At 45.6% G+C, this 25,032-nt stretch overlaps 1 protein-coding gene across 2 annotated transcripts in view; it reads left to right on the forward strand.

The window, feature by feature from the left end:
- Window positions 1–3,636: 3,636 nt before the first annotated feature.
- The window catches only part of srgap3 (SLIT-ROBO Rho GTPase activating protein 3), an 87,064-nt gene continuing 65,668 nt past the window's right edge, over window positions 3,637–25,032 (forward strand). For both annotated transcript variants that reach the window (XM_042339451.1, XM_007890443.2), the window contains exon 1: window positions 3,637–3,896. In XM_042339451.1, the coding sequence (XP_042195385.1) occupies window positions 3,821–3,896 (76 nt within the window). In that variant the 5' untranslated portion in view covers window positions 3,637–3,820. The remainder of the gene's footprint in view (window positions 3,897–25,032) is intronic.

The following is a 25,032-nucleotide window of genomic DNA, read 5'->3' on the forward strand; positions in this document are numbered from 1 at the left end:
GCACTCTGGGGATTATCTATTGACACTGCCAAATTACCTTTGAAACGTCACGCGTGTTAAAATCTCAAGGAATATGAATGTTGTGTATTTAATGTACTCGTGCGTTATCAGGTTATGCTGAACGGTGAATTAAAAAGAAACATTTCATTAACCTCCAATAATAATAATTCTTGCATTTGCTACGGCGCCTTATCACATCTTCGAGACGTCTCAAAGCGCTTCACAGAATACACTGTAAAGTGGAGTGACTGTATATTTTGTGGGCGAAACGCGGCAGCCAATTGCGCACAGCAGCGTCCGTCCCCGCAAACAGCCGTGGATTGAGTGACCGCATTATTATTTTTTCTTCTTTTTTTCTTCTGGGGATCAAAGATAATTTTTTTCAGACTGTGAAGAACGTTAGCGACGCTATTGAACTTTGATCCTCATCAAAGGCTGCCTCGACTTCCAGCGACAATACTGCGATTGAGACTCCCAAGTGTTTACTCGGACCTGCACGTTGGCTAGCAACATTTTCACAAGGGGTTACTGCAGTAAGTGAGAGAGCCAGGAGAGGATCTCATGCATAATGGAAGGCCATCTCTCCTCTGGAGCAGACAAAGTTGCAATTGAACGGTCAGATTGCCTCTCCGTGCTTTTACTGCCCTTGTGTAAACACGCCTTGATAGCTAAATTCCCAATTCTGCATTATCTAGCACATGCTTATCACTAAGAAAAGCTGTGTCTAGTGTTTTGTTGTATCTTGCAGTGCTAAAATGTAGGATTCTCAGAAATGTCTGAACAGCCTGCGATGTTCAAAGCTGAATATTGATTGCATTGCCACATGGTAATAGATGCCTTTTGTTAGCCAAGAGCCAAAAGTGATATGTGGGATTCAAAAAAAGATAATTCTATGGCCGATTCTTCTTTTTATTGAGTTACCGGGGATTGGGCGCATTCTCACAGTAATACAGGATGAGCTGAATGCACAGAGCATTGTGAAAAAAAAGTAATTAGAAGCCAGGGAAAGACTTCACGTGTAAGTAATTCTCCCGGCTTGCCGTCAGTGTTCCTGTATTTGGCCCTTAATACTGCAGTGACATGAATTTCCTGCCAAATTCAAGATCGAGTACAGTAGTAATACAGTTGTATTAGTATTAACTCTCAGTGGTATTAACTCACTTCTGAGTAAGGAGATTGCGGGTTCAAGCACCGTGTCAGGACTTTAAACAGATAGTCTAGGCTGCCGCTCAAAAGCAGCGCTAGGGCACGGCGCATTGTCAAATGTGTCGTCTTTCAGCTGAGATATCAAACCGAGGTCCCATCCACTTATTCAGTTAAAACCTCCACGACACTATCTGGAAAGAGAAGAGGGTTTTCTGCCGGTTATCTGGCCGATAATCTCGCGGATAACATTGTTCCTTCACTTCCTGGCTGTTTGCGGGACATTGCCATGTGCCGACTGACTTTCAGTTTGCCAACAAGTACACAGTCACTACGCTTTGCAGAAAAACTCCTTGACATGCTTCAAGACATTTCAACTAAAACAAGTGCCTCGTCAAATATAAGGATTATTAATTATTATTAATTTATTATTAAATTATTATTGCTCGTGACCTATTTTTCCACAGCTTGAGATAAACGAAGGCAACTAACAGTATTGGAACAGATCTGCTGACAGCTCAGTTGGTGAGGACATTGTCGAGTGAGGTAGAACTGAGGCTCATTAGACCGAGCTGGTTCCCAGCTCCGAGCTCTGGTGTGCGCTCGTTTCAGCTTGACCCCATCTGGGGCCGACGAAAAGGTGGTGTCAGTGCCCCCGGGCTTGGGAGAGAGAGAGAGAAAGAAAATCAGCCGTGGTTCCAGATTCTGATTGCTAGTCGGTGACCCTTGCCAGAAAATGTCTATGAGGACAGGATGAGACTCGAGGGGGTTGGGTTAGCAGTCTGTTGGCTCTCCTTGTCCGGGCTCACACAGGAAGAATAGCCTCTGGGGGTGAGTAGCCGGAGGGTGGGTGGGTGTTTGACTGCGGAAATCATATCCATGAGTGAATCTCCAGCTTCAGCTGGAGCAGAGAGGAAATAATAATAATAATAATAATGATATTATTAATAATAAACCTTGCGTTTGATACAGAGCCGTATCGCGGGCTCGCGACGTCTCAAAGCACTTCGCAGAATATACTGCAGGGTGGAGTTTAAACCAGAAGTGGCTGGGAACGCTCGGCAGGTCAGGCAGCATCTATGGAGAGAGGAAAGCGAGTCACCGGAAAGTAAATTGAGTGTAGATCGTGTGCGAGGGGGTTGGGGGGGGGGGGGTGGGGGTGGGTGTGTGCACGCGCGTGTGGTTGTGTGGGGGGGCTTGTGTGTGTGTGTGGGTGTGGGTGGGTGTGCGAAGCACAAGCGCGTTACTTGAGCGCAAAGGAGGATTCTCCTTCGCAATGCACATTGCGAGATGAAAGTGAATTTTCTTTTCCCCCCATGTAATTCAGTCCATGTCCTGCAGGATCCAATATTCCCCACATCTTTGCAGCCGGTTGGAGGAGGAGGAGGAGCTGGTCTTTTTCTCTCTCTCTCTCTCTCTCTCGCTCTCCTTCCCTCTCCCTTCTTTCCTCTCTCTCTCTCTCTCTCTCTCCCTGCAGTAAAAACCACAACCCAGAAACATTCCGGATACAGACATTTTTTTTGAGCCCCTTCTTTTTTTTCTCTCTTTCTCTCTCTCTCTCAAATGCAATCCAGCTGTTTCTAAGACAGATGCACTTCCTTGCTTGTTTTGCTGCTGCTGTTGTTGTTGTTGTGGTGGTGGCGGCGGCGGTGTAGCCTCTGGACCTCTTGCATTGACCTCCAGAGAGGTGCAGAATGTGGGACTGTTCGGAATGCACCATTACTTGAGAGAAATCAGTGGGAAGCACAGATAGAGATAGACAGAGAGAGAGGGAGAGAGAGCGAGAAAGGAGAGATAGACAGAAAGAAAGAAAGGAAGAAAGGAGAGAAAGAAAGGAGAGAAAGAGAGAGCTTTGTCCTGAAGCTTTGCATCCAGATCTGAGCCGGAGGTGGCTTTATTTTTTCTGCGGTTAACGTTTCTTGTTGTCTCGTCACAGTCTGTTGCGCGCGCGTGGGGTGGGGGGGGTGCGTGTGTGTGTGTGTGTTGTGTGTGGGGTGTGTGTGTGTGTGTGTGTTGTGTGTGGGGTGTGTGTGTGTGTGTGTGTGTCTGTGCGAAAAGGGGGAGATCGCGGTTTGACGCGTTAAAGTGCGAAGGGGAGTTGAAGGGAATTGCGCGTTTAAAAAAAAAAGGGGCGTAACGCTGTACTGGAAACCGAGTGTATGTGTTTTCCTTGCTCCCTTTTTTTTCCCCCCACCCAAAAAAAAACCCCCCACACCCTTCTCGTACACAGGCAATTAAAAAAAGAGAGAGCAACGTAAGGAGGAAAGATCTGATCGATCGCACCGTGGGAACTTGACAAGACAAGACTTGTGTGTGTGTGTGTGTGTGGGTGTGGGTGTGTGTGGGTCTGCGTTGTGTTGTGTTGTGTTGTGTGTCAAAGTGTGGCTCGCACCACCAAGACCATTCACAGATACCTTCATCAACCCCCAGATCTTTGGCGTAGAGCCAGAGAGAAAGAGAAGAGAGAGTGAGACAGACAGACACAGACAGAAGGAGGAAGAGAAAAAAAGAGAGAGAGAGAAAAAAAGGAAAGAGAGAGAAATAAGACGTGATTCTTTCAATCCAAGGAAAAGTCTTTGCTACTATCAACCCACCTACTGTCTACCCACCTGCCTCTATCTACCTTACCTACCTACCTTCCTACCTCCAGTCCAACCCAACCCAACCCAACCTACTCATGATCAGAATGTCATCTCAAGCGAAATTCAAAAAGGACAAAGAGATCACAACAGAATATGAAACTCAAGTCAAAGGTTAGTTGAATCTCCAGTTTCAGTGAGTTAAGATTTCTGTCAGGGTTTGTGTGTGTGTGTGTGTGCGTGTGTTTTTTTAGGGGGGTGGGTGGTTGCTGGGTGTATATTCTGTGTTCATTTTGCTTTATTAATTGTATTATTCCACCCCCACCAACACCACCCCTCTCTTTCTCTCTCTCTCTCTCTCTCTCACACACACACTCTCTCTCTCTCTGAGTGGATGCGGAGTTTGCAAGCCATTGCTTGGAGAGAGATGGGACACGGTTGTCGTTGTGTGTTATGTGTGTATTTTTTTGGGGGAGGGTATGTGTGTGTGTGTGTGTGTGTGTGTGCAGGACTGCATTGCAGTGTACAGAGCCAACTGCAGGGATAAGGAGCCCAGCTGAGCCCTGCGATGATTTGTGCTGATGGAAGACAGTGAATGTCCCCTGTCATATTTCAGGCAGTTGTGATGGATGTCGCTTTCTTTTGCACATTAAAAAAGGCCTCACTGGTAATAATAGTAGTAATAGTAATAATCCTCAGGATTTGATACAGCGCCTTATCACGTCTCCAAGTGCTTCACAGGATGCACTGTGAAGTGAATGAAATTGACTGTATATTTTCGGAAAGTAGAATCCTCGAGACGACACAGTTTATTATTTAATCTGTTTAGTTTTTGTGTGAATCTCTGCATACCCCCTCTCTCCTTCCCCCACCCCAACACCCACCAAAACATGTACAGATATATAATGTCCCGGATCAGACTTTGCTTCACAGTCTATTCTCTGAAGCTCTTTTGAGACGACTCAACTACTTGAAAAGGCGCAATATCAAATGCAAGGATTATTATTATTATTATTTCTCACCGCTTGAAGTTTATCTTTTTCTTAACACAAAATGGATGGATCCCTTTCTGGAGAGCAATTCTTTTTAAAAGTACAGCTCTCAAATTTATCATTTTGGTTTGTGGATGGCATCCAAATAGTATTAAGAGTTGTTCATTCAAAAAAAAAATCAGAGGGGTGGGAATCATCTATGATCTGACCCGTTTCAAAACAGTATATTTTCTACCAATAAAGTTATGCTGTGAACAGTGGGTGTTTAGGGGTTCGAAGTTCCTGCTTCGGAAACAAACTCTTGTGTTATTGTGGGTGGGAACTTAGAAGTTCAGTCGCTTTTGCAATCGGTCCCCAACGTCTTGAGTGACTTTTCCGTTGAATTATTGTTAATTATATTGATTATTATTAATTGCATTTGTTATTATTAATGAGAAATTGCAACGCTTTCTTGTGGTTAATGCACTGTCCAGAGGAACACAGTGTAGGATCTGGTGGGGGGGGTATAGGGGGGGATAGGGGGGGATTAAACTATACCTTGGGTGTGTTTTACTACAGTTGTAGCTCAACCTCTCATCCACACACTCGCATATACACACACGCGCACACACACACAGCCATTGTGCTCGGGAGCCTGATATGCATCTGTCTTCCAGTCAGGACTTTTAACAATTCCTGAATTATGGATTTCAGGAAGTTGGTATATATTTCATTAAACCTCCACTCCCACTCCCTTCCCCCCCCCACCACGACCCCTCCCTCCACCACTCCACACTGAGGAAAGTCAATCCAGTGGTTTGTGAGAAGAATATTCAGACCCATTACCAGATTTTTCAGCACTGATCAGGTCACTGTTTTATGATCTGTGTGGTTTGCGAAGTGGCTTTAATGTATAATTAAACATGGCTGCAGATTTTTTTTCTTCCTCTATCTCTGTTTGCAGTCTATACCTTCGTTCAAACGATCGTGTTTTATGTCCACATAATGTGCCTTGTGGTTCCTATTGTAACTTGTGCCGTTAGTAAGTGTCCGTTACGTATGAAAAGCCATCACCGTGTTTCACCGTATCCAAACCAAACTGAGGATTCCACCGACACATGGAAATTCCAGAGATATTTGTTGGAATGGAATGCGCATTCTCTCCCTGGACCGGAAGGTATTAGGCGCAGGTTGGCAAGAGCCAAGACTAGCGGACTCCAGAGCATGTGCTGGGGGTGCTAACCAGCTTCAAACTGCATAGAGCGCTTTCTGGCAAGCTTTTCCGCTGCTTGACCATCCTAGCCTTTAGGCCAGGTCCTGCCGATGAGCCAGCCTGGCAGGGTGTGAGAAAACTGGACTATTGAGGTCCACCACAAGAGGGTGGGCTCGATTCTGACATGTCCTTTGCCAAACCTTGGAGCCAGTTCGCTCTCCTGTTCCCCAAGGTGGATAGTCGCTGGTTAGTCACTTGATTCCAGATAACGCCTTCCAGCAGCTACCACCCAAGCCTCAGAATTTCCTCAACAGCTATCTGGCTTCCTCAACATCTGCCTTCAATGTGGTGGGAGGACCTTCATGAGACAGCTTGTGATGTGCCAGCCACCTTGAAGTTCTCGAGGTCCAATTCCAACGTTGCGAATCAGACTTACTCAGCACCAGCTGCTCAATATAGGTCCTCACATGCGTGACCTTGGCAAATAGACGCACCCACCTCTGTGAAGCTGACTCTGTACGTGTAGGCCAGAGCCTTCCCTCCATTTAGCCGCTTCCCGTGTTTGCCACAGATCCACCTCAACCCCTTTATAATAATACAAACATGATCTAAACTCTAAACTATGATCACGGCTAATATAATAATAATAATACTAATAACAATAATAATAATAATCCTTGGATTGGATACAGCCCCTCATCACGTCTTCGAGGTATCTCAAAGCGCTTCACAGAATGTAGTGCAAAGTGAATCGACCGTATGTTTTGTGGGCGAAACGCAGCAGCCAATCGCGCACGGCAGCGTCCGTCCCCGCAAACAAGCGACCAAATCATTTTTTTGAAAAAAAATTAATCGTGTTAATCATTTACCCCTCGAAGCTGAGCTGCGGGTTCCTGAAAGGGAGGGAATCGATGGGTTTGTGACTTGTGAAAATGGAGGGTTGATGCTGTGAATTATAACTAATGGGGTATTTGAGCCCCAGCTTGAGTGCAGAGGGATTACCTGCTTTGTCCAATATTTTCTGAAGCCTTGAGGCCCCTGGTTTACGGTGAGCTGCTGTCTATGCGTTCACCTCTTGCCAGGCAGTGTTCCTCCAGCTGATGCTGATGCTCAGCTGGGAGTCCCAGAACTTAACTGAAAGGGGTCCCCAGATGCTGCAAGGAATGGATGCCAGAGATGGTGGGGGATGGTGGTCAGTCAGAGATCGTATTCTGGAGGCTGCTGTAATCTTTATGGATAATGTGCACTGTGTGGCCAGAATTTGACCACAGGAGATTTCTCGGCCTCTCTGTGAACCCGATCTGTTTGTACGGAAGTGGATATTACGACTTTTATCCTTGTAAAGTTTAATGACGCTTCGAAAAAGCAAAACTTGCGAAAGACCGTGACCTCCTTGGTGGTTTTATTAGGTAGGGCGATTGAGAGATGATGTCTGCTGTAAGCTCTCCAGCAGTCCAAACGCACCTTCGACTAATGCACGGCTCAGTCGGGCACGTGTTTGAACTATCCATCAGAAATTCGTGGGTTCAAGCCCCAAGTTGGGACCTTGAACTCATAGCCTGACGCTCAATTGCAGTCCTGGAGGTGTCCTCCTTTGGATAAGACATTAAACCGAGGTTAACAACCATGGCACTGTACAAAGAGAGAGGGGTGTGCTGCCAAATAATCCTCCAGATAAAATTGGTCACTCCTCTCTTGGCTGTTTGTGGGCAAGTTGGTTGGTCTGCTTGCCTACAACTACACAGCTGAAGCACTTTGAGACTTTTAGACGATGCGACAAGGCCCTATGTCCAACGCAAGTAGTATTGTAATCTAGTTCGTGTGAGCAAAGCTCATATTTCCTCGTTTGTTCTTTCCAAGCTCTAAACGCACTCTCCTACACGCTCTTTTCTTCCGGCCACCCCGCTGTGTTGAAATCAAAACCCACCTCACTATCTCGTGCTCTTTTGTTCTTTCTCAGAGTCTCCAAATCGTTTCTTCCTATAATTTCCAAAGCCTTTAAAAACCCAAATTACCCGACCATCATTTTTGTCTTGTTTTCTCTTTCCTCTCCTTCAACCTCGAGGCATCCTGAACTGCAGAAGTTCGGTCTTCACCTCAATCTCAATAAAAGAACAGAAATCCTGTGTCATTTCGGAAATACATGGCCTGTAATACACAGCCATTAGAGTGCAACTCAACATATAATTTGGCCGGTGGGAAAATTGAAAGGTTCTTTGAGGCTGAGTTTGAAATGTTTTGGCTTTGAACGGTAAGAATGGCCATCCCAGCATTGTGTAAACACAGCCGATGTGATTTCTATAGTCTGCTTTTTTTTTTAACAGCGCACACGTTTTTAAAAAAATAATAATAATACAATCAGGAAACTTTCGCATTCAAATGACTTCTGGTGATAAGTTTGTTATGCGTAGTGCTTAATCTTTTCTCCCTTCCAATTTTCTCTCCTTAAGATATTGATCATGCTTATGAATAGTAGAATGGTTGTAGATTGCTTTCGGGTACCTTATCTACTTCATATGGGGCCTTAGGTTGTTGGAGTGTAGAGTCAGGTGGGCTATTTGGCTGTGAATCCTACCCCTACCCTCTCTGCCCTCCACCCCCTCCTGATCCCAACCCCCAGCTCGGGTCCAAATCCCTGACTGTCCAGCGCCTTGGGACGTCCTCCTGACGTGAAAGGCGCTAAACGGATGTCATTTACTGTTGTTGTTGTTGAATGTCGTCACAGATAAGCTTGACGCTGTTGTCATCCAAACTCCATGACGCACTTGGCAGCCAAAGGTCACGAGACAGTGACCAGGAGGGGGAGAACCCAGCTGCTTGTTTTCCTTTTTTCTTTCCCCCCTTCCCCCTCCTCCCCCGACTCCATCCCAAGTGAGCAGCACAGATCAGCGGTTGAGTGTGTTGTTTCCCTGTTTGTGTAACTCCATCTGTAGTGGGCATCCAGCACCTCCAGCAACCGTGTCGTAGCAGGAGCTGCGCTATATTTGTTTCACGGCAGTCGAGGCACTCCAGGAACTGCGATCAAACCCACAAGCTGCTAATTCAGGGTGAACAGCCTGCTTCGCCCCGCAGAAATCCTGCCTCACAAAAAGAACACAATCGCAAACTCCTAAGCTGTTAATTATGGCCAGAGGATTATGCAGCAGACATCGCTGTGTGACCAAGGCTCTCGTGGCGTTTCAAGTGGCTGCATTCAGAGGCCAACGACCAGATTGCCCATCTGCTCGCTCACCTTGAGGTGGTGCAAAAAGCGCAACAGAAAAGGAATTAAGGAAAAAAAAACAAAAGGCTTGTGGACAAAAAAAGGGAACCTTGTTTCCGGGTCTCCCTCGTTTCTGCTAGGTCTGTATTAAAAGTAGAGCGATTTATTTTAGAATGGTTCTATACAGTATTTTTTGCCCTTAAGCATGCCAGTGCTATGATATCTCACTGTACATTTCGCCCACAAGATATACAGTCAACTCGCTTCACAGTATATAGCCTGTGATTATTATTTTTATTACTATTCCGCTCGCAGGGTCAAACGCAAAGCATAGGTAGCGACAATAACAATGTGTCATACTCATGTTTTTTTCTGGCAACTGAATTTCCCCAATACTTTGGGATAGTCCAAAGGAAGTACAGAAACCTCATTCAGTTCCCCAGAATAATGTGGGCGAGCAGAGGTGCCTGTTTATCTTACTATCGAGCAATGACAGCAATATCAATGGCAAGCTATGCAGTTTTAGCTGATTAAGACTCCAGCAGTTACCCACAACGCACACTCTAGAGACCCCCCCAAGCCTTGGCTCTTGTCAACCTACGCCTAACACTTTCCGGAATTAGGTAAGCAGGATGCATTCCCTCCAGAGAGAGAGAGAGAGAGATCATTCCATTCCGACAATCTATCTCTGGGATTTCCGTGTGTAGATGGGAAAACCAAATCTCAGTTTGGTTTGGAGACTCCTAAGCAACGGTGGTGGGTTTCTACATGTGTCAAACACCCTACTGACCCCCCAAAAAAGCCTTACTATCTATTTTTGGGACGTCCCATCAATCTCAAGCAACTTGAGATGTCGTCCCGATGTGAAAAGCGCTACACAAATGCAGTTTGTTGTTGTTGTTGTTGTTGTTGTTATCCTGGGTGCTGTTTCTTCTAAAAGGCAGGATAAATAATAATAATAATATAATCCTTGCATCTGATATAGCGCTTTTTCAGGTCTTCGAGACTCCCCAAAGCGCTTCCCAGAATATACTGTAAAGCGAATTGACTGTATATTTTGTGGGCGAATTATATGAGGATGGAGACCCACCAAATAGTGAGGATAACCAGATGCTAAGGGAACAGCAACGCTCGCTTCTATTCCACACGTTAGCGGCAGCGATAGGATATAAACTGTGGTTTTCCCAGACGGTTTGTGTGGTGGTGGTGTGTTTTGCTTTCTCCGTCTCTCCTCCCCACGGGTGATACAGGAGGTTGACATTTCCTTTTCCAATTAGCACCTGTGTTCCTCTGTTGAACGCCACCTATTGGGAACTGGATTAAGATGAAGTTGAACGGGTCGGGAGTTTGAGCTGGGATTTTGATCATTCCGTTGGAACTACACTGAATTCCACAACTTTGTGGACTTTGTGCCTTTTAATCACCATTAAACAGTAGATTTTGATTCAACAACAACAACTCACATTTATATACCACCCCTCATGCAGGGAAGCGTCCCAAAGCGCTTGATTCCCATCATTCTGGTCAGATTTTTAATCCGTGGCCCCCAATCTGTGCGCTTTCATAGAATCATAGAATATTACAGCGCAGAAGGAGGCCATTTGGCCCATCGTGCCTGTGCTGGCTCTTTGGACGAGCTACCCAACTAGTCCCACTCCTCTGTTAAAGCTGCCCGGTTATAACGTGGCTTGTTTTTTCCTCCTCTGCCCAACTTGCTCGTGGTGGTATCCATTTTCCAGATGTTTTGGAACACATCAGACAATTCTGTGAAGGGCTTTGAGACGTCTCAAAGGCGTGATAAGGCGCTATATCAAATGCAAGGATTATTATTATTGTTCTTAGATAATACTCCTGGATATACAGGCATTGCTCGTAGGTTTCCTCCGCACCTGCCAGGGTGTGCAACATTACTCTGTTACTAGGGTTGACATGATAGTAGGCCTTATGATTTGATGTTTTTGCTGGAGTTCACGGGATCCATCTGAACGTTTACATGACCAGCGCAAGCTAGTCCTTCAGACAGATGGTCTGAGCGGGACTCTAATGAAGGAGACAGATACTGAAACGTGTCGTGTGTGATAAAAATGCCAAGGAGCTCTTCCTTCACGGGATATTTTTAGTCCTGCAAACGTACACAGTGTCAGAAGTGATTGCATAATTGTGACAGAAATTGGAACATTTGAAATCACCTGGACCTTTGTGCCTGGAAGGCAAAGCAAAGCATCTGACAATTGGAAGCAGTATTTCCAGCTGTACCTGCCAAGCAGTGAAGAACTGCAGTGCTCCTTGTCCCGCACAGCATCGGAGAAGATGCTTTAAACACGTTTTCAATGTAAATATACTTGCAGAGGAACTCAACATTAAGCTGTCTCTGTTCTACGAATCTAGGAAATACCCTACGTTTCAGAAGAACTTGGAATTTTACCGCCTCTTATTCCATCGCAATAACCATAACAATCCTTGCATTTGACACAGCGCCTTATCACGTCTTCGAGACGTCTCAAAGCGCTTGACAGAGTGCACTGTGAAGTGAATTGACCGTATACATTTTGTCGTCTCAAGACACAGGTTTAATGATTAATGCAATGGAATCCTAAAAATGAATCCCAAAATGACAACGCAGAAGGAATAAGCAAACAAAATGTTGCCAACAAGGGACAAAAATGTTGCCAGCACGTCCACATCACCACCAGCGTCAAAGGAACTGCATACCAGACCCGTGAAGATAAACACAAGGCTTGCTGCAACTGAACTGAACGCGCTTTAAGCTGGTTCTGCCCAAGTGACGTAGCGTGTGGCAGTGAAACACGAAGCACAGGACCATAAATGTTGTTGCGTGTTATCTCCATTGATCCGGCAGCATTTGAGAAACCCAGCTGGTGCCTTTCGAAACCCCTTAAGATAAAAATCTCTCATTGTGAATATTCCCAACCCCTTTCTTTTCGCCCTTGCTCAGTAATCGTACGTGGTTATTGTAAAGCACTTTCGAGATGTCATTTTAGATGAACATGTGCCGCTGTGTAAGTGCAAGGTGTTGGCCTGGTTCGGTTGGTTCTTGTGGCTCTCACCCCTGAGTCACCAAAGTTGATTCATGGACCACATTTGGGCATTGAACACACACAGCGTCCATTGCCTTGGGACATCCTTCTGGCGTGCCTTTGGTTGTTTGTTTAGGCTAACGCTGCAATACAGCGTTGGGTGAGCCCTGCGCCGGTGGGAGTGCTGTTCTCTGGATGAGACGCAACTCTGGAACTCTCTCCCTCAACCCCTCCGCCTTGCCCCCTCCCTCCCTACTTTCAAATCCCGCCTAAAGACTTTCCTTTCCCATCGTGCTTACGGTCACCTCCCTCCTCCCCCTCCCCCCGCTCCGGGACGCTACCCCACTTGAAGGGCTCTACATAAATGCACGTTGTGGCAGATGTTAAACCGATGCTTGTTTGAACATCAAAAACCCCACGACGCTATTTCGGGAAAAAAAGGAATCGTTCACCGTGTCTTGGTCAACAAACCTCCAGATAAAATTGATCGTTCACTTGATAGCTCTTTGTTGGATAGCGATGTGCTCAAATTGGCAGCCACATTCACCTACACATGTGCAGTTGCTACGCCTGACAGTAAATCCTGTGTGGCTCTTTTGAGACATTTCGACAATGTGATAAGGCACTATATAAAATGGAAGGCTACTATCGCAGCACTATTATTGAATTGTTGTGGTGGTGTCAGAATGAGTGTTGACTGTAAATACTGTACGTGTAGATGCTGTTGAGAAGCTCGGTGAGTGTGGTGGTTTGGTTCAAGGTCTGTTTCGGGTGTCAGAGGAACTTTGTAGAGGTTTACCCCGCAGACAAACTCAAAATAAAACTGAAGTCCAGGGGAATCACTTGGCGCAGTTACAATGTTGATATGATTAACATCCCAGTAGTGGTGTCCTGTAGCTCAGTGGTTAAGAGCACTCGCCTCGCACGCAAGAGGACCTGGGTTCGAAACATTAGGCAAGTTTCCTTTCTCCGCACGCCTCTGTTTACCAGCAGTAAGTAGGAACCCGGTTGTTAGTCAATTGGCGGATCGCTTTTCCGGGGGTAATAATCTCTTCAAAATAACTAAATAAATAATGATATTATTTGGTCACGCCATCCACGATTGTTTGTGGGGACGCTGCTGTGCGCAATTGCCTGCGGCGTTTCACCAACAAGATACGCAGTCGATTCACTTTACGGTATATTCTGTGAAGCGCTTTGAGACGTCTCGAAGATGTGATGAGGCGCTGTATCAAATGCAAGGATTATTATTGTTATTAAACTCAAAATAAAACTGAAGCCCAGGGGAATCACTCGTCACAATTACAATGTTGATGGGGTTAGCACCCGAGTAATTGTGCACGAAACGAATGGACAGATATAGATATGTACTTGTGTTTTGATTCTATTGATTGTTAGCGATAGATAGTCCACTGAATGACTGTTGTAGTGAACGATACAGACAGATGGAGAAAGGGAACTTTAATAACGTAACAAATAAAATACTGTGTATTTTGTGGGTGAGTGAAACTGAGTGGGAAAAAAAAACACAGCAGTTGAAGTTCCACTGCGCATGGAAATGGAGAACGTTAACTAATCAAGCCGTCATAGAGCAGCAAACAGCAAACCACGCTTTGTAATATAATGAACACTCACACAAATATCCGTATGATGGGGTGAAGGGGTCATTAATACACTCAGCCCATTTACAAAAGCGAGCGAGGGTTCCATCGCAATGCCCTGCGATCTGTAATTATTATATTTATTCAGTCGTTTTATTTTTGTGTAAGGTTTAAAGCCCTCCAGGCTTTTGCTTACGATGCGAAACACTCAAGTGCACGGTTATTGGCGCTAATTCACTTTCAGCACATTATCGACACGGAGAAATCAAATTTCAGAATGAATGTTTTGTGCAAATTCGTCTTAATTGGTAGCAGCCATTAACTGCTTTGGAGGGTCACCAGTCCCTCGGTCTTAGATGATGAGATCAGACTGCTCGCTGCTCCCTGATTGTTCTTTGTTTCCCCTCCAGCCAAAATTTCCCATTAATATTCAAAAATCCATCTCCTCTTTTAAATGATTTAACTCTTTAGCTCGAAGTGACCCAACTGGTGCTCAAGCGCTCTGGGACGCTGCCCTATGCCTGTCACTCTCTGGGGTTAGGTAAGCAACAGCAACAACTTGCATTTGTATAATAATGGTTATGATAATAATCCTTTCATTTGATGTAGCGCCTTATCATCACGTCTTCCGAGACGTCTCAGAGCGCCTCACAGGATAAACTGTAATGTGAATTGACCGTATGTTTTGTGGACGAAACGCGGCAGCCAATTATACCGCCATAATTGGCGAGAGAGAGAGAGAGAGAGAGCGAGAGAGCGAGAGAGAGTGAGAGCACGTTCCATCCCAGACAGGGAAATTTCCACGTGTAGGTGGCATACAATGAAACTCTAACCCAAGAAAATCTGCTTAACAATATAGTAAATGAAATGTTTATTTTTTTTATTATTAGACAAGTGCATTTGCAATTACCCAGGCTGGTCCTGCTAGAATGATGAAAAAAAAAAGGTGTTCGTCTCTTCCCCCGCACCATAAGGAAAGGAGGCAGAGACACAATAATTAATGTCAGTCTCTGTGCTGAATCATTCAATGCCAACTTGTCCAGGAATCCTCAGCAGTTCTTGCGATTACTCTACGGTTGGCCAAAGATGTACCAGAGCTCGATATACAGGCAGATTTGTGACGAGAACTCAGCGGTATTCTGGCATCTGTAGCTTTTAGGGACAAACGCTGTGAGCGTTACATCGAATTCTCCAAGGAACAGAATGTGCTGCTGTGACCAAGGAAATGTCATCTGTGAAAAGCAACCAGCCAGTGTTTAATCATGTTAACTAACATGAGGACAGGAGACATTCTTGGAGCTTGGCACGACTTACTATTGACGTCCGGATGATATCCTACAGAACTTTTTCCAAGGACGATAAATAAACGGTGAAGCCCACAATGGGAATAGGTTGCCCATGGCCCATGAAACAATCTTTTTGGGGGTGAATTGGCCTTTTCATTGCTTTTTTTATCCCCTCATGTGTTTTTTTTTTGTACTCTGAAGTCATAAGTACTGTATGTCTCCCAATCCTAGCGCCCAACGTTAGCTAATCGCGACGGGTTGTCACAGCTTCCGAGTTTCCTGGACAAACAGCTTGCCTGAATGTGTTGCGCGGCCTTTTGCTCGAACGATCACGTGGATGGGTTCGTAGCCGATTCCGGAACGTGATTGAAAATTACAGGCACTTGAAACGGATTTCCGAGCATCAAAGGAGAATCCGGAGCCTGCCTTGCTCTGATACAAAGAGCTCGCAAGGAGCAATTGAACAGCTTATAAACTTGCGTCTACCTGCAGGGCAAAGGCAGGGCACTTGTGGCAGAAGAGAACGGGGCGCAGGGTAATTTCACAGCGGTTAGTACAGTCAACTGTTAGCACTTACTGAGGGGAAGTGGATGGAAATGTAGATGCTGATGTGTGCCTGAATGCTGTACCTTCATGCTCAATTTACGGTCAGACAGGCCCTACTGCAAACGACCTCACAAAACACTCAATGGTCCTTTCAGCACTTTTGTGGCGATGGCGATTTCTCATCAGCGTTGAGGCAGTGATTTAAAACAGCCGTAGCAGTCGAGATGGTAGAAGAGGAATGAATTACCGAGCTGTTCCTGAGCTCCCTCTCCTCATTCGTCTGCAGCCCCGCTCTTTTCCATCACAACCCAACTTGTCTTTATTTCGTAATGAACTGCGATGGTTTCTGTTTGACCTTTATTATCTGGTTCTTACCAGCCTCCCGTTGCATCATTCTCTACATTGTTCCCACTCCCCCACTCTCACTCACTGTGTTGAAATCCAAACTCATAGCACTCCTCTTAACTCATTCTTGCCGAGGAGCGAAAAGCTGTGGAACTCCCAGTTTCTCTGCCTACTCTTCCTGCCATCTACAGCCCTTGGCATCATTCAACGGCAACTATCTTTTGATTTTAATCTGTTTCCTACTGTCTTGAACCCCAGATGTCCTTTTTTTTTTGTGTGTGTGTGTGTGTGTGTGTGTGTGGGTTTGGCCATTCACCGAGATTTTTCGAGCCCAAATAACAAGCAGAAGGTTTGGAATTAAGGACAGTGTGTTGGACTGAATTACTTTGATTTGCGAATTCATCTGCAGTCACGCTATCTGGCTGCAGCTGTAGCCAATGTTACTCCCACTCACCTACAACAACAATTTGCACTTACGCAGCACTTTCCACGCAGGGAGAACGTCTCAAAGTGCTCTCATAAAGCCAAACAACTAGTAGATTATTCTTAGCTTGTTAGTCGATTGGCGGATCGCTTCCCGGGGGGGGCGGGGGTAATAATTCCTCTCCCCAAAAATTAATCACTCAATCCACGACCCTCTGCGAGCCGTTGCTGTACGCAATTGGCTGCCGGGTTTCGCCCGCAAAACGTACAGCCACTACACGTTACAGTGTGTCCCGTGAAGCGCTTTGAGACGTCTCGACGACGTGATAAGGTGCTGTATCAAACGCAAGGATTATTATTATTATTATTATGATATTAGTGATGATCATAGCTTAGAGTTTAGATAATTTTGTAAGCCAATTAAAGCGGAAGAGGGATGTCTCACGATAATTTTGTTGCAATGCGAACTGAGTCATCCTATTCATCACTGGATTCTTTGTGATGTCCATCACCGTTGAATAGTTAGCCAACACTTGATGTCCAAACTCATGCAGGAAGAATGTCTACCTTGGCAAGACACTGGAGGGAGCAAGTAACTGTGCCAACGCCTTTAGGTAATAATAATAATCCTTGCGTTTGATATAGCGCCCTATCACGTCTTCGAGACGTCTCAAAGCGCTTCACAGGACACACTGTAAAGTGAAATGACTGTGTGTTTTGTGGCTGAAATGAGGGGAGAAAATCAAAAGCGCTGACTATACACAGGGGCATCTAATGGGTTAAGAACGAACCGTGACACGTTAAAGGGTGGTTGATGTTGGTTAGAGAAAGGGTGTTATGTGAGTGTCTGAGGTCTTTGAAATGGCTTTGTTTGTTGCTCTCAGCCTGGAGGGTACAGTGATCCTTTTCGATGTACTGATGTGGCCTTGACGAATAATTTTTTCAGTACTTTATGTCAGAGAAATTGATGTGTCATCACTCATCATCTGTTACACCACTTGGGTTTTCTAGCTAATGCTCTCGGCCTCCATTTTCTCGTTCAGTTATGTCTTTTGTCTCTTTATTTCCCTCCCCATCATATTATCATGGCAATTGCTCCCAAATTTCCTCTTGTTTCTCCCATGGTCTGTCTCTGCAGGTCAACCGGTGCATTCCTTTCTCCCCACCACGTTGAACGGTTAAACTCACCTCACTGTCTCCTGCTTAGAACTCGTTCTTTCTCAGGATTTCAATGCTTTGGCATTCCTTCCCTCTCATCTTCCCATCCCCTCCCCACTCCCCTCCGCAATCGACAGGCTTTGCAAACCTGACCTGGAATCACCGAACTACCACTCGCTCTCACTTGATCTTTCTCTCTCCTGCTGTCGAAAACTGGCGATGGCCTGCTCCGTCGACCTCTGCCCTTCACCTGGGCTTCTCAATTTAAAAAGAAATACGATTTTCAACCTTGGAGTGGCTCTGGCACTCAGAAACGTCGCCTCGGATTTCTGACCCAGTTTTTTTCGCTGGCAGCCGCTTTGTGCAGAGAGGCTCTTTTAACGTCGAGGGGATATCTGACCTACTGTAATAACTGAACACATCTTTTCTCATTGAATTAAACATTAATTTCCCAGTGGTGGGGATGTAATAACATGCCAAGGCATTTTGCTTCCGGGTTTTATCTGATCGGTTCAATCCTTTCTTTTAAGGTTATCATTGACTCCTGCGAGGACTATGCTGACAAGTCCACGTTTCCTTGTGTCTCCCCACTTTGCGGCTCCCCGTGCAATACGGTCTGTTAACCTGACTCTGGTGCATTCGGATGTTGGTTTAGCTTCAGTGCAATAGATTCCCCGTCTAGCATTTTGTTCCTCCATCGCTTCTGTCTTTATGCCACAAAATATACAGTCAATTCACTTAACGGTACATTCTGTGAAGCGCTTTGAGACGTCTCAAAGACCGTGATAAGGCGTCGTATCAAATGCAATGATTATTATTATTATTATCATCACAGTTTTTTTTCATCAACGTATCTATGATTCGACAATGTATTTTTCGGTCCCCTAAAATCAATCCGGTATAAAGACTTTTCCAGTTAAAAAAAATCCACTGGTATCGAAGGACGGACAGAGAGACAGAATATTATTTCATTTTTGTTTGCTTTTTTCGTTTCGCAATCCTCATAAAAAGAAAAAAAAATCCCTACTTTCTTTTCAATTTTCTCTCCCGTCTTGTGAAGGGTCTAACTCTTGCTGGATGGAGGATGTTTGTGGTCTGATACAGTAAATCTCGCAGACGTCTGACCTATATAAGTCATAAAATCGCCCAAGTCGTAAATCTGTGGGCAATTCTCTGCCGCGTTTCACCCGCAAAATATATCGCCTGGGTCTGCGTGGCGTATGTATAATGATAATAATACGCCTTGCATTGGATACAGCGTCTTATCACGTCTTCGAGACGTCTCAAAGCGCTTCGAAGAATACACAGTGAAGCGAATTGACTGTACGTTTCGTGGGCAAAAATCGGCGGCCGATTGCGCACAGGTATCTCCGTTCTGTGGAGGCCCTTTAACGTTCCGTCCGCAAACGAGCTTCGCTGACTAATCCTTCGAGCGCAGAGGCCGAGCTCGGCTCAATGAGGAATTGTGCCTTAACGTGCAGCCATCGGAACACATGATCATCCGCAACCCGACGGCCTGTCGACGGGCAGCCTTTGTAAAACTCCGCGGAGCAAGAGAAAGGGAGGGGTGCAGCGTGTGGGTCGGTTCCAAATAAAAGCCTCGACGGGGCAAAGTCTGAGTTTGTCTGACAGAGCCCCGGCTGAGTTAGTTGCGTTCGCGATGCGCGCCAGGCCTTTTCGCTCGGACGTGCCGCGTTGTTAATTCGCTTCATGTTCACCGCCTGTGCAGTGGATGGAACCACCGAAAACACGATTAGATAATTCGTCGGATTTCCTCGTTATCCCCTCACCCCACCCCACCTCCCTCCTCCACCCCCACCGCCCCCCGCCCGCCCGCCCTAATGCCAAAATATCGGACGGAAAAGGAGCGTTGTAGAAATCGGATTGGCGCTGGGAATAGAAAGATTGCGCTTGTTTTTTTTTCAACGTTGCGAGTTTTATTTTGCTGTAATTGACATTTATTTTTAAAAAAAGTTACCGTTGTTTTTCTTCTTCGAGGTTCCCATCTTGCTACAGATTCCAAGGTCAGACAACACCATTAGTTTCAATACTGACCACACTGGGACGGGTGTCTTTTGCAGCGTTATCTGTTGTTATTATCTGTTGTTTATGATGGCAATGAGCTGTTGCTGAATGCCTTCATTATGATCACTTTCGAGCATAGTAGATAGGTCACGTGAGAGATTTGGGTAGTCGGAGGCTTCGTTTAACGGGAGGATTTGAACGATCTCAGCCTTGGAAAGCAAGAGGCGTTATTTGCTAAACAGAGACTTCTGGTGAATTAACTGAGGGCATTTGATGCCCTCTTTGTAATCCTTAACAAACCCGATTCAGCGTCTTCTGGAGGGGAAGAAAGCTGGAGGAAATTGTTAAATCAAGGTCCTTTATCTATCACGCAGGCTTTGCTTCTCGCCTCAGATAAAATCACCTCACCGTTACGCTGATTTTTGGGGGCGGAAAAAGCAAAACCTCATGGTACTTCTTGATTGATCTGCACGCCTCGCCCACAAAATATACAGTCACTACTCTTCACGGTGCATTCTGTGAATTGCTTTGAGACGTCTTGAAGACGTGATAAGGCGCGACATCAAACGAAAGGACTATTATTATTATTATTATCGCTTCTTTTTTTTCAGCCTTTGCGACTTCTTTTGCACAATAGGGCCTACGCTTTTCACCTCCATATCTCAATGATAACAATAAGAATTAATAATAAAATAGCAGGTTTGCATGACACATTTTGAAATACGATGACATTGCTTTGCAAATCAAAGTTCCCAGTAACAGTTGAAAGAAGTGCATTGCAGCACTTGCCTCTTGATTTATCAGAGGATTTGTAATGAAAATATTTATTCCCAGGCAGCTGTAGCTTTTGCAATGTTTATTTTAAATCCATATTCTTTTTTCCTGGCATCCTCATTTGACATCCCTGCTTCTGTGTGCCTGACACAAACTTGTGAATTCCCCGTCCTCCCACCTTGATTGTCCACTTACCGACCACTATCCATGCACATGTCCTCCTTTTCCACGTATAGCAATAATAATAATAATAATAATAATCCTTGCATTTGATAGAGTGTCCTATCACGTCTTCGATACACCTCAAAGCGTTTCACAGAAAATACCGTAAAGTCAATTGACTGTATTTTGTTGACGAAATGCGGCAGCTAATTTCGCACAGCAGTGTCCCACAATCAGTCGAGGATTGAGTGACCAAACTATTGTTATTATTATTTCTTTAAGGTATTATTTTCCCCGGAAAAGCGATCCACGAATCGACTAACAACTGGGTTCCTACTGGAATGCTAGGTAAACAGAGGCGTGTGGAAGTAAGGAAACTGGCCCAATGTTTCGCCCTGTCCGGGAATCGAACCCAGGTCCCCTCGCTCGCCAGACGAGTGCTCCATCCACTGAGCTAGAGGTCTCCACAGTAGGCAGCGCACTGAACGAGGATGCAAGGGAGTTGGAGGATACCATATTTCAAGCTTTAGGGGAAAGTTAAGCTGTGCAGTCACCACAGTCTTATTAATAAAGCTTGTGACAAGAGTGGTTAAAGATAAGGGAATGATCACTTAATCATACAACAAGCTTTCCCTTTCACCTTACCTGTGTGAACGTAATGCTGGAGAACCTATCGAGATTTGGAACCCACATTCAATCTTGGAGAGGAATTTGTTGAATTTTCCAAATGGAAAACTAGTGCTAAATTCACCTATTTGTGACGTGTTTGTGTGTCCTGTCGATAAATTAAAGATTGAGATACATGGCTGAGTACAATAATAATAATAATAATAATCCTTGCGTTTGATGTAGCGCCTTATCACGTCTTCGAGCCGTCTCAAAGCGCTTCGCAGAATATACGGTAAAGTGAATGTGACTGTGTGTTTTGTGGGAGAAACTTGGCAGCCAATTGCGCACAGCAGCGTCCCCAGTCATGGATTGAGTGACCGCATTATCGTTTAGTATCTCAGACTTATTAACTTATCTTCAATTTTTCAACATGACCACAGAAAGTCAATGATTAGTATCTGTTGGTTTCACAATTCATGACTGGCTGCAAAGGTTTCTCCGACACCATGTAAATCGCACCCACCGTTATTTCTATCGATCAGATCTGGGACTTGCCAGCCATCGATAACCGTCTTGAATCTGAACACATGTTGAAGAGATGCTTCGTTTAGCAGAGACTTAATGATACAACGGCGGTTGCAGTGGTGAAGCCCCTGTGTTGAGCAATGGCGGTACAAGCCGGAGAACTGAAAACCAGCTTCGATTCACCGTCCGAAATACCTTTACCAACTGTGTCGGACTCCGCCACTATCTCCACTATAAGTGCTCCGGTAGGCTACTACCCCACGTGAAGGGCGCTATACAAATGCAAGTTGTTGTTGTTGTTCCCAAGGTGACGGATCTTTTTAAGTCCAGTACATGCCCCCTCCCCCTCCCCACCACCCCCATTTCCTTGGATAAATCACTTGCCTGGTGTGTAAGGAGCCAGAAGACACCAGGTTCAGTCGCTGGGCTGGGCTGCGTTAGCTAATGGCAGCTCTGGTGCTGGCTCATTGCTGTGGCTGCCTTTAATGGTGTTGTGCGCGCTGTGCCTGGCTCAGTTCCCTGCTGTGTACTAAACTCTTCCAAAATCCTCCAAAGTGCTGTCAGCGGTTGAGACGTTTTACAGTGTTGTGCTGCACACTGTCCAGAACTCACAGTGGAAAGAATCAGCAGGAAAGGGCAGACGCACACAAAGAAGGATTTGGAAAATAAAACAGCGCCCGATTCCTTTCCAAATCATGATGTGCTCTGCCTCCTTACTCATGCTTGCACTATTTGGTTTTCGTTGATGGGGGGAGGTCAGGCGGAAAGTTGGGACTGTGTTTTGAGAGCCCCACTTCTCGACATCACCCTTCCCCGCACACCCCTCAGCTCACAAGGAGGTCATTCCTTCTCTCAGAAAAGATCTACGCCAACTCTAACTCATCTGAAAATAACTTGCTGGCAAAGGCCCCACTTTCTCCATCGGACCTTCCCCCTATCCACAGTTGGGATTTCTGCTGAATGCGCAGTCTGAAACAGGAGTAGATTCTGTCTGCATCTGTCCTGTGTCTCACCCAGACCCGAGATCACTCGATGCTCGTATTAGGTGAACTTAAAAGAAGATGTAAAAGCTTTCTGTCCTTTTTTTTAATCATATCTGTTACTGTACGTTACATCCTGTGTTAAGTAGCAAAGCCCCCAACTCTTAGGTGATTCCCAGTTCCTGAATCTTAATGGAGTATCAGCATTGAACTTTGTCTCAGCAAAAAAATAATTTGGTTACTCAATCTACGACTGTTTGTGGGACGCAATGTTTCGCCCACAAAGTATACAGTCAATTCGCTTTAATAATAATAATAATAATCCTTGCATTTGATATAGTGCCTTTTCACGTCTTCGAGACGTCTCAAACCGCTTCGCAGAATTCACTGTATATTTTGTGGGCGAAACTTTACAGTCTATTCTGTGAAGCGCTTTGAGACGTCTCGAAGACGTGATGTGAGGATTATTACTATTATTACTCTCAAAGGCTCTCTAATGTATCTTAGTGTGGTTTTCCGCAGTTGGCAGTATTTCATACGGTTTCTTACCTAACGGTGATTCGTTGCTAGCCGGTGTGGAGATCTTTCACGTTGGGAGGACGTCCGAAGGCGCTGGACAGTGAAGGGTTTGCACCCGAGGGCGGGGAGGGTTGGACTTGAGAGGGGTAGGGGCCAAAGGGGCGGGGGTGGGGTTGGTGGGGGTAAGGAAGGTGGATCGATGGTGGACCTCGAAGGAGGTGAGCGTTAGGGACGAGGGAAAGGGACTTCAGGGATGGAATTCCAGAGGGTTGGGGACCAGAAAGGCTGAAGGCTCACCCACCAGAAAACAGAGGGAATTTTTACACCTGAACTTTGTACGAGTTTCGCGGGAGCGAGGCTGGTGGGGTTGCCAAGGCGACGCCATCGTCATTGAAATTCAGGCAGCGTGTTTTTTTTTTAAGCATTATATTTCTTCCTGCGGTCTGTCATCTTCTGTCAGGAGGGTTTGGGCTGCCTGCGGTATCTGTCAGATAGCTGCCTCGGTAGGTCTCGAGGCAGAGATCTCTGCGAAATAAGATAAACGCGGGGAACGAGTGTGAAACTCTCTGATACGCCTTCAGAACCGTACATCGAAGAGGATTTGGTGGCGCAGAGGCTTAGATGCTGACCTTTAACCTTCGGGGTTAAATTCAGACTGATGGGATGATCCCATCCCCCCCCAAAAATGGTATTAATGATGATAATTTGGTCGCCCGATCCCCCAGTGTTTGTGGGGACGCTGCTGTGCGCAATTGACTGCCGCGTTTCGCCCACAAAATATACAGTCAATTTACTGTCAAGGAACATTCTGTGAAGCGCTGTGAGACGCCTGGAAGCTGTGATAAGGCGCTGTGTCAAATGCAAGGATTATTATTTTATTATTATTATTGTGAAAGGGTTCCTTTGTCTGCGGAAGGTCAGGGCTTTGCCCGCAATACATGGAACATCGTCTCTGCCTTCGCCTGCCCTGTGGGTGTGGGTTGAAGGCAGAGACGATGTGGGCGCCCGCCCTGTGGGTGTGGGTTGAAGGCACAAAACTGATCGTTTTGGCATCAATTGGTATGAAATGGTTGTCCTTTACAGAGGACTTCAGTGATTGCTGTTGGGGATGTGAACTATCGAGTTAGCAGGTGTGAGCAGAGGAGAGGAGAGGGAAAGGGAGACCTGCTTTGTGTCTGATCTGTACTGTACTTAATAATAATAATCCTTGAACTTGATATAGCGCTTTTCACATCTTCGAGACGTCTCAAAGCGCTTCACGGAATATACCGCAAAATGAATTGACTGTATATTTTGTGGGCGAAACGCGGCAGCCAATTGCACACAGCAGCGTCCCCGCAAACAGTCGTGGATCGAAGTGACCAATTTATTATTGTGTTTTTTCTCTTGAGGGATTATTATCAGGCGTGTGGAGCAAGGAAACTTGTCCAAGGTTTCGCTCTGCCGGGAATCAAACCCTCGATACTATCGGGAGGAGGGGGGGGTGTGGGTCATTGTGTTTGTCCGCAGACGACAAGTAAAACAAAAATGAATTGGATTCTCTGCAATATTGCAATACATGACCAGTCACTAAAACCAGTGGTTGTACTTTTCCCAGAGTTTACAAGTATTAGCTTATCTCTGGAGAACTCCAGACTGTGCAGGGGTTGACTGATGGTAATTATGGGCTTGCATGTACAAGCACGAATCAGTGCAGAATATTTCTGAAGGGCGGTGAAGTGACATCTGAAGGCGCTTGCAGGAAGCAGTGATGTGGCAAGATAATATTAAAGGAACACGGCCTTTATTAAACCGCGTTTGGCATTCTCTCCCCTCGGTGTTAGCTGTTCCCTGACTTCTTTAATGACAGGATACATCCTCTCGTACCTTTGTCGAGTAAAAAGGAAGTTAGAACCGCCGAGGTTTACAGCAAAGGAGGAGGCAATTCGGCCCA

The sequence above is a fragment of the Callorhinchus milii genome, unplaced genomic scaffold (assembly GCF_018977255.1).
Source record: "Callorhinchus milii isolate IMCB2004 unplaced genomic scaffold, IMCB_Cmil_1.0 Scaffold12, whole genome shotgun sequence".
Classification (NCBI taxonomy): domain Eukaryota; kingdom Metazoa; phylum Chordata; class Chondrichthyes; order Chimaeriformes; family Callorhinchidae; genus Callorhinchus; species Callorhinchus milii.